The sequence below is a fragment of the Sceloporus occidentalis genome, unplaced genomic scaffold (genome assembly GCF_023333645.1).
Source record: "Sceloporus occidentalis isolate IW3139 unplaced genomic scaffold, rSceOcc1.0.p SCAF_43, whole genome shotgun sequence".
NCBI lineage: Eukaryota > Metazoa > Chordata > Lepidosauria > Squamata > Phrynosomatidae > Sceloporus > Sceloporus occidentalis.
Window position 1 is genome coordinate 7,854,483 of NW_028317023.1, and position 11,034 is coordinate 7,865,516.

General features: G+C 37.8%; 1 protein-coding gene across 1 annotated transcript; it reads left to right on the plus strand.

The window, feature by feature from the left end:
* Window positions 1-1,387: 1,387 nt before the first annotated feature.
* LOC149289828 (interleukin-5 receptor subunit alpha-like) lies at window positions 1,388-7,605 on the plus strand. Its single transcript, XM_089490275.1, has 6 exons — window positions 1,388-1,441; window positions 2,328-2,457; window positions 3,411-3,531; window positions 3,617-3,798; window positions 4,274-4,416; window positions 7,504-7,605. Exons 1-6 carry the CDS (start codon window positions 1,388-1,390, stop codon window positions 7,603-7,605), a joined length of 732 nt encoding a protein of 243 aa, XP_089346401.1.
* The last annotated feature ends 3,429 nt before the right edge of the window (window positions 7,606-11,034 follow it).

The following is an 11,034-nucleotide window of genomic DNA, read 5'->3' on the forward strand; positions in this document are numbered from 1 at the left end:
AGAGACATCTCAGCTGTTTCTTACCTTATGTGCCTGCTGCTTATCCAAGTATTCTGCGCCACTACAAAGAGCTCACAAGGTAAACCACATTAAATCAATTCCAGACTGGGATTACAATTCATCTGGGTATCTCTACCATTGCACCAGGTATTTCTTTCATCTCCTGACTACTTGGATTACAATGTTCCATCAAACCAGTTACAAGTCGTCTGTATGGTATTTGGCTTTTCACGGCTAGACATTTAGCCTTTTAAACACAACTGTGTGTAATCCAGTACACCAAAAAAACAACATTATCTAAGAAGTTTTGTATTCAGTAAAGTTGAGGTTTATTAGTGGATTGACTACTTTAACACACCAACTTTCCTATGATACAGAGTTTCTACCTTTTAAGGTCAGTGTCATGTAATAAAGAAGTACTGGTTTCTGGATGTACCTATTTTACATTGCAGGTAATTAAGGGGTGATGGCTATGTGAGTCCACATTTCCTAGAATTGGGCACTGGGCAGCTGTTAGACAAACAAGGGCAACTTCAACACTTTGCTGAGCCCTCAAACACGATGAAATGCATGCAGAGGAAGTTACAAAATCTAGCATGGGTGGAGGAGAGATTTGAGATTATGTGCATGTATGGTTGAGTTACATCCAACATTTGCACACCACCATCTAACATCCACCAGCTCCGTGATGTGGTCATGGAGGAGTGGAAGAGGACTCCGGTGGCAACTTGTGAAGCTCTGGTGAACTCCATGCCCAAGCGGATTAAGGCAGTGCTGGAAAATAATGGTGGCCACACAAAATATTGACACTTTGGGCCCAATTTGGACATTTCCACTTAGGGGTGTACTCACCAAGGTTTAGACATTAATGGCTGTGTGTTGAGTTATTTTGAGGGGACAGCAAATTTACAGGCTGTACACTCACTACTTTATATTGTAGCAGAGTGTCATTTCTTCATGTTGTCACATGAAAAGATATAATAAAATATTTACAAAAATGTGAGGGCTGTACTCATTTTTGTGAGATACTGTATTATTTCCTTACCTATATTATTTTAATTATTTTCCTCACGCTTCCTCTTTAACTTGGAACCTGCCCCAGATTTTCATGGATGTCATCCATCAAAGTCAGTTTATTCATGTTACATTTTTATTGGAGTCTTACCTTGCACTGACATATGCCATCACCCTACAGAACAGATACACAACAGCCCCAGAACATCATAAGCAAGTCAGAAAGTCAGTAAATAGGATTCCAAGTAATACTTGTTTTTTTCTTTGTGACCTTATAGACACAGAATTTGCACCATTGCCTACTGATTTGAAAGTAACCATTGGACTGGGCTTTTTAAATGTTTCTTGGGACTGCAACAACATAACACCCGCCATGGAGCAGTATGAATATAAAGTAGTGGTATTTGGCCGCTTTACAGTACTTCATGTGAGAACATCCATCCATCTTGTAATGTCAATTAGTGTTGTCAGAGTATGCCTTTAACATATATCCACATTTCACTTTGGAAAATTTTGTTATACACTAGAACACAATCACTCTGCAATAACACATGCACCCACACACTCTACGCCATACACTCAAACTAACAGTATACACTAACACACACGCTAACACCATACACTGACACATATGCCCAAATTCCACACTAAACACCATACACTAACACATACCCACACACTCTCTAACACCATATGCTAACACCCTCATACACGTACACACACTCATGCTCTTTCTTTACACATTGAATTATGTATTTTAAAGGGCCGACTCAGCCCTTCCCGCTGGAGCAACTTGTCAATACTGGCCCTTCATAATGAATCATACAAAGTTAAAACCACAACTCTGCCACCACTCTTTTAGTGAAAAGCCATTAAATTTTCACCTAGCCCTAAAGGTAAAACTTATTTCAAAGTTGCTTATTAACTTCACAAGCTAGTCTGTTATAAAAATACCCCAGCAAATGTATTTCTTGAATCCATCCTTAAATAATATCAGTGAAATTCAGTGTGGTATATAACATTAGGTTAACTTTTGTTAAGTTATACTTTATTAATGACAAAAATTTACTTTTAATTATATATTTCACATTTATATTAATATATATATATATATATATATATATATATATATATATATGAATGAATTGGATTTTCAATCTAGTCAGCCCATTCTTTAAAACCTAATGCTTGGTTCATTGTAAATACAAGACTTTTTTCAACTTCTAAATGAATTAAATTATGAAGATGCAACAGATTTAAACATAATGCATTGTTGGTGTTATAATCAATATTTACGTGTTGTATTTTGTCAGCTACAAAAATGCTTTGTGGAAATTATACCTGAAGCTATTTTACATAAAGGTGTGGAAGTAGAAATAAGAACAATGAAAAATGGCAGGGATGTGAAGAATAATTGGACAACAAAAACAATCTTTCCTGAAGGTAAACTATACAGTTTAATGATACTGAAAATGTTACTAGAAATGTGTTTTCTTAGAAGTTTCTTTAACTTCATCTTTTTTAAAGAAAGTTTGCATACCTTTTTCGATTTCAGGTTAAGCCACTGCAGGCTTACTCTCTTCACACTAACACCTTACTTTCTTTTTGTTCAGTCCCCCACAATTGATTCATGTGATTTGCCATAGTTACCTGTTTTATCAGTTGCTTGGCTTACATTTGGCCTAATATACAGGCCCACATTTCTTAAATTGCTGACAGTTGGTGAGGTGCCACTTCCCATATGTCCCCTTAATAGGTCAAAGTGTAGCATAGTAAGTCTTGGAAAAGCCCTGCCATTAGCTACGCCACTAACTATACTCTCTCTTTGGCCATTTGAAATGTTAGGAGTATGGCACCAAGGGTGGTGCAACCGCATAACATTATCTCTTGGGTAAAGTCCAAGGTCAGAATCTTTCAACTACACATCATAATGGCCACAAACAGGGTAAAAATAAGATGCTTTTCCTCAAGCAGGTATATACAAAAATTTTAGTTTGAAGGAGAGATAAAAGTATGACGGATTATTATAAAATTATATTACTGTAATCAGTATATTGAATTTGTTAGTTCATACACACTACTTTTTATTTCTAAAGTAAAATATGAGCCGTCCCTGGGTGCACCCAGGGCCAGATCTATACCCTATAGAGTCACAAATGACTCACGGGATTTTTTCTGTAGCCACAATACACAGATGACTTCCATAGCAGGTAAACATGGTACACCAGGAACTATAATAATATAATCAAAACAATTCTATTTAGGAGAGATAGATAGGATCACCTTTCTTTCTCAGTGTGTGTAAATTTGTTGTATATTGTATGCTACTATACGTGATGTTAACATGCCGATGAACAATTTCATGACATTTCATAACTAAATTATGCTTTTTCTAGGAGGACCCTACACATCTGATGAAAACATTTCATGTGTTGTATTTAATGTTTCTTTTATGAATTGCTCATGGAATGTGGGTAGACAAGCACCAGAAAACACCACCTACTTACTTTACCTTATGTAAGTAAATGTTCATTATTATAATTGATTTTTCAATTTTTATACAAAGCAGTTACTTATTTCTTGTATCACTTTACATTTATAGCCAAGAGGGGGAAAAACTAGCATGCCCAGCCTATGAGATGGATCTACTTGGAAGACATAATAAATGTTTATTCAGCTTTCTAGATATTAATTTCGACAAATCAGTGCACATGATAGTGTTGGAAGAAAGCAAAAATAGACCAGTCCGGTTCTTGGATGAATTTATTACCCCTGCTGATTATGGTAATATTACTTTATGATTATATTTAAAGGGGTGGCATATAGATTATAGATATTTATTGCTTACTGCTCACATATAAGGCCAAAAGGCAGTCTAGACTCTAATCTAGAGCAACGATGAGAAACAAGAATAAGGTGGCCGTATAATCACTGCATCCACTCGTACCTTTACCCCAAAATGTTTACCATGTTGCTTAAATCCTCATCCCACTTCCTACTACCCAAAAAACATTTTCCAAATTTGTTTTATTTTATCTTTTAAGGATTTGGACCTGGGTTTTTGCCTAACTTATTGTCCTGCTCCATGGGACTTTTTTGTGTATCATAAGGAAGATCAACTCAAAAGGGCCCCTTAAAATAAATATGTGACTTATTATTTGTATGTTTAAATTTCATTTCACAAATAACAACTGTAAGCATGGCAATAATGGAAATATCTGGTTTTTTTTACTGAGATTTGTGATCATTTCATTTTCAGAAATTTTGACTGCTCCAAGAAACTTCACCTTGAACAATAGTTTGAATAGATTAGTATTTACATGGCTGCAACCAGAAACACTTGATCCATATGCAGAAGATTGCTTTAATTATGAACTTAACATTTGGAGTAAAAACAATGAGGTAACTTGATAAATATTAAAATATAGCTGTGATTGTATTATCAATTAGTCAAAGCCTATCCAAGGTCTAGTGTGCCACATCTTCCACAGTGGCTCTGTAAATTAAATAGTCAGTTATCAGAGTAAAGTTATTGTATCAGTGTGAACACACTTTTATTTTACTCATTTTTCTCCTAGGCAACCCACAAAGTCAAAACAACTATGTATACAATCCCTATAATAAATGTGAGGGAACAGTTAATTGCAAAAGTAAGAGCAAAATGGGTGACTCCTTGTTTTGAAAATACTTTTTGGGGTGAATGGAGTGAGCCAATCTTCTATGGTAAGTACTTGGACTGCGCTGCATTAATACACTAGGTTTGAATCCTTCGTTATGACAGCTCATGGCAGATGGCATTATACAAACGACCCTTTGCAATGAAATGATGGGAATGTTCAGACCATAGGAGCAAACAGTACCAAAAACAAAACACACCCCTTAAAAATACTTGCCAGACAAGACCCGAAATGCACACTGTCCAGCGTTATCCCAATACATTTCCCCAAAAGCACTGCATTGAATCCTCATAAACTTGGCAGAAAAATGAGTTTGCAGCAGCAAAATCACAACTTGCAAATTCAAAGAGTCCAAATCCCAAGAACATCACTCTCAATTCGCATATATTCTGCTGTAGGAGATGAAATTTGTGAGGGTGGGAAAAAAGCAAGCAGTAATAAAATAAACCCTAGTAGTTATACCCCTGACCCTGCATCCTCTGCTCATTGTACATTGGTGGTAAGGGGAGATAAAAATATATTTTATCTCTATCCAGTTCTTCTCCCTCATCCCAATTCTCTGTCCGTTGGCATGGGTGGTAAAGAATGTGTAAATGATGTCTAAAGCCCATGTCACTCTATACATCCAAGTGTCCTAACAGCCATCTTTTACTGCTGAGTCTGGCCTAATCAGACAAATATGGGTGGCCAAGAGTGATACATATAGTACACTATAATTGGATACACAAGAGTCAAATTATATCTAGAATGTATGGGTGCTAAAAAAATATTTTACTTTCCCTTGCATTCATTATTTAAAAATGAGGCTCTAATGAGCAATTGTTTGGCATTCCTACTCAATATTACTTTTAAAACATGTATATACCATAAAGGTTTGCAAGTACCATTATTCTTAGACAATTATATCTAACATGCATTGTCTATATTCTATCATGTAATACATATTAAGTCTGTTAGAAATATTAAGTGGTACCAGAACATACTGCAGATGTTTGTTTAATTCTTACGATGTTTTCCAGCAGGATCCCCAGATTCACCAATATTTACCCGTGATCACCTCTTGATAGTGCTCACAGTATGCACCATTGCTGTCCTATCAGTTTCTACAGTGTTGTGTTGCAGGTAAATAAATGATTTGCTTAACAAGCAAAAAAAAAAAAAACTACCCCTGCATGTTCTAAGCATTTCAACGTTTAGGGCAAAATGTCTGATAATGCACTACCAAAGCACTCGCACAAGGACATATAGTGCATGGATAAGCACCACTCATAGTGCTTACAGACAACCACACGACTCAAAGGCATTTACACAGATTCTAATTTTCCAGACCTTTTACTGTGCCTGCTTTTGGTTCCTCATTTTCACAGTAGATAGGGTCTCCACAAGGCTGCCCTGGAATCATATCTTGTCAGCAGAGGTTTGCGTGTTTCATCTTGATGGCTTGCATAGAGTGCAATCAGAAGACTCAATCGCCTCCAGTTACTAAAAGCAGCTCTGTATAGCCTCCACACTCACTGCCTGTCATGATGAAAGACGTTTCTGGCAGATGGCCTCTTCGCTAAGTGGTTGGGGGCTAGAGTAGGGAGTTTTAGGGGGTGGATGTAGCCCGTAGGTCGCTTGATCATACCTAAATGCTGTGCTCAGTGAAAGAGCTGAGCGACCAAGAGACCTGGGGAAGCAGTGCTTTACCCGGAGAGTATTGGTATGTGCGTGATTGACTCCCCTTTGTTAGAGTCTAGGGGAGCAATAGCAATCTTAGTGCTCATTGGTTCTTGGAATCCAGATCTAGTGTTGTTTCTGCAAGATGCTGAGAGGACAAACCCATTTGATCCAGTCCCAGTACCCTAATTATATTTATCAGTGAGAATACGCCTGTAGCAGTTAAGCAAAATTCCAGGACCGAGCAAGTTGGTGTCAAATATAGTTTTGGCTGCTAGAAGCACTAACCTGTTTAAAGTTATCCTTTGGGCACTACTAGAAAAAACATTATGGAATTCTTACTATATTTTTTTTTAATTCAAGGTTCAAAATATTGAGAAAAATATTTCCTCCAGTACCTCAACCATTAAATGTTATAAAGGATTTTGGTCAATATGAACAAAGAGATAAACAGGTATGTTTGGGGTGACAAAAGAATAGGGGTTGAGATAAAACTAGAAAGGGTGAAAGAAAAGTAAAACTGAGGTAGGGAAGGAATGAGGAGGAACACTTAAATGGGGTGCAACCTCTTAAAAATGTCCACGGATACCCAGCTTCATTTAGTTCTCAACTTTATCCTGCAGAAAAAGGGTTACCCATTCCAAAAAATACTGTTAAATATTTCCAGATGACTGGAAAATGCATTGCATCCTACATCCTGTTGCAGTATTTTTTATTCGAGAAGTGAATATACAAAAGTATAAACAGCAAAGGATTGGTACAGATACGTTTCTTCTATACAATAGTAACTATAATGTTGTAACAAGAGTACTCTGGACATAAAAGCTTTTGACGTGACAAGTATTATATAGTATTTGTAAGTGACGAAATGCAAGTTCTTTTACTGCGAAGAACTTTGGCCCAGTGACCATATGATCACTCAAATCTTCATGCCAAGATTATAGTCACAAAGTCATCCCCACAGTACCCTGAATGGCCATCAATAATTATTATTGATAATTATAAAAATAAATTTGGATTAAGGTTAAGAAAAAAAAAATGCCTTTTGATTTTATGTCACGTATCATATCGGCATATACAATAACAGATGTACTGTACGCCATTAGCTTGGTTAATTATTTTGTTTCACATTATTGCATTGTTTGACTTTTAGGAACAAAAATTTTCCGCTGTTGATATGGTCTCGGTGAAAGATGAAGAATGTGTTTGTTCAACTATAACTGAAGTTCAAGATAGTTTCTATGTAAATTGTTAAATATTTATGAACAAGGATCAAACAGAGAGTCTATGTAACATGAGTAAGATTGCTAAAATGTTATTGTAATAATCAAAATGTGTGATTTATTTATAATGGTGGTATCCTATTAAAAAAAGACAGTACAATATTTCTGTCATTGTTATAGCTTTGTGCTATTTATTACCATAACACAAGTCAGCATGAGATTTAACTTGATACAGAATTGGCAACATTTGAGCTATGGTTATCTCCTACTCAAAAGATTTTTTGTTCACCTTGATATGTTATTGGGCAAACATCTCCATCAGTACATCAAACTGATCACAATCATATGCACAGTCTATACTCGAAATGCTAGGTACACTTGCTTTTCGTGATCCTTGTCATCACTGTAGAAAATGTAAACAGAAAAACGCAATTCTCAGGCACCCACTATAGTATGGAAAATGAATGATCAAGACAGGCCACAGTCAAGCACACTGGACAGCCTAACGATGAATGCACATTAAAGTACCTAGTAAGAAGTATGCATCCTTTATCTGCAAGGATACCTCCTTAGGGCCTACATGCTCCAGTAGTCCAGGGAAGCACAGCAGAGAGAAGGGAACCATGTTCCCAAGTTGCAGCAGGGTGACCAGAATAGGGCAACCTCTTTAACAGTCTTGCTAGTACGAGCATGCACAATACATGCGGTGCAGTCCCTACAGGCCACGTGGCAGACCAGATTTTTCAAGCAGCAGATTCACAGAGACTCACTGTCAGTAGCAGGTACAGACTGAGCGTGAGGCAGTGACAGATTTAGGTTAGCAGAGGCTGATTAATGCTCATTGCACACCTTATGGTAAGCTTATTTTAGTGCAGAAAATGTACTGTTGGGTGGATTGGAGAAGCTGTAGTGACTACTATAGTGTATTTCAGGGAATGCAGCAGACATCTTTTTTCCCCTGTTCCCGAGTAAGTTTAGTTAATGAGGCAGTCGCATATTTATGCTAGTACCAGTGAAAAACAGTTTGCGGACAAGGTATTTTTTGCATTGCCTATCATCTCATCTATTAGTCTTCATTGATAAATATCGGTGATAACAGGCATTCTACTATTTCAATGGGAACTATGGGCCTGCTTTTGGCTAATGAGATGGTCAATGTCCGGTTCCATATTTCTCACTGCTAGTCGTAACAAGTGATGCAAGTGTTCATCCGTTAGTCTAGATCTGGTTGGAGATTTCAGATGTTTCATTCTGGAAAAAGTCTGTTCACAGATATAAGTGCTGCCAAAGATGGTTGCCATTTTGAGTGCATGGTTCCTGAGATGAGGATATGTCTCAGAGGGGAGAGATGCATAGAAATTATGAAGGCTGCTTGACTTGAATGCGTCTTTCAGAGAGTCACAATTCTGCAGTTCAGCCAGTTCCATTTGGTAAATTGTATCCACATTTTCAGTTTCAATAGAAAATGGGTTACGGAAAAGCTGTATGTCCTGTTCATGGAGATGAAGCTCTTTAAATCTAAATTGGAACTCCTTTTGCATTTTTTCCAGTGAATCCACACGTTTTGTTTGGGAATGCAACCAATGGTTTTTCCGCTAACAGATTTTGTGTTGTGGGTAGATGGCAGAAGTTTTCCTCCTTCACTTGTTTGATGAGGAGGCCTAATTTTACTTCAAATGCTTTGACATGTGATTGCATATCACAGATGAGCTTCCCTTTTCCTTGAAGTTGCACATTGAAACTGTTGAGTAGCTCTGTTACATCTGTTAGAAAGGCAAGGTGCCATTTCCATTCTGCATCATTGAGCTCTGGTACTGCTTTGTTTTTTGAAAGCAGAAAAGCTGTAATCTGTGGAAGTAAGTCATAGAAACGTTTCAAAACTCTCCCTCGACTCAGCCAACGGACTTCTGTGTGGTACAGAACATCTCCATAGTCAGCATTTAGCTCAGACAAATTCCTGAAATTGTCTGTGGTTTAGTGCATGAGCTCTAATGAAGTTAACACAAGATACCACAATTGTCATAACAGAGTCCAACTTCAGTGATTTACTACACAGCGCTTGTTGGTGGATGAGGCAGTGTATGGCTATTGGATGAGAATAATTATGTTTGTCCATCTCTTGGTTAATGCGAGCAATTACTCCTTTCTTAGACCCCACCATGCTAGGAGCACCATCAGTCACACTGGCTAGTTTAGCCCAGTCCAGCTCCAAACCATTCAGTTTGGCAAACCTTTTCATAGATATCCTCTCCTGTAGTTGTTCCTTTGATGCTTTGCAGTGCAACAAGCTCTTCTGTGACTTCGAAATTGTCATTCGTCCCACGAATAAAAATTAAAAGTTGTGCAGAATCACGAACATCATTGCTTTCGTCAAGTGCCAAGGAAAAATAGGAAAGTTTTTTTGTCAGGTTTTGCAAATGCTGATACAGATTGTCTCCCATTTCTTCAATCCTCCGTGTAATTGTAGGTCCTGAAAGACTCACTGTAGAATACAATTTGCGTCGAGACTATGAAACTCAACATAAAGATAAATATGATAATTGGTCGGAGAAGTGAGAAAAGATAAAATATTAAAAATATTAATCAAATCGGCCTTCTCTGGACACATCTCTTTGGCAACAGAAAGAAGGCATTCTTTAACAAATTCTCCCTCCACGAATGGTCTGCCAGTGCACGCTATTAGCTTGGCAACTTGAAAACTTGCTCTCAGTGATGAAATATTTAGCTGCTTCTGCTTCACAAAAGTATTTTGCTGAGCTGTCAATGTATTTTTCAGTTTTAATATTTTATCTTTTCTCACTTCTCCGACCAATTATCATATTTATCTTTATGTTGAGTTTCATAGTCTCGACGCAAATTGTATTCTTTGAACAGACACTATATTCTGGCATATCAGACACACAGCTCTTTCCTTGTACTGTATGAAAAAGTAATCATAAGTCCACTGTTCTTTGAATATCCTACACTCCGAGTCTCTTCTCTTTGACATAGTTTCCTAATTGCTATTAGTAAAATACCAATAAATATATACAGCGCTACAAAAACATACCAGCAACATTCCCCCACATTAGGTGCAGTATAGTTCCCCCACATTAGTTTGTAGTTCCCCTACATTAGGTTGTAGTTCCCCCCCACATTAGGCTGGCAGTATGTACCCCCACATTAGGAGCAATATAGTCCCCCACATTAGGCTGGCAGTATGTTCCCCCACATAAGGCTGGCAGTATAGTCCCCCCACATTAGGCTGGCAGTATGTTACCCCACAGGCATACAGCCTCCAGCCATACAGTATGGCTGGAGGCTGTATGCCTGTGTACTGCCCCATTTCAGTGTTCCGACCACCGCTCCGGCCATAGCAGGACCGGTGGTCAGAACACCGAAGGGATGCGCCGCTGGTAAACACTTACCTCCAGCACGCGTCCTTGCTTCTTCTCTTCTCCGCTCCTCCGCGCTCGGTTGCC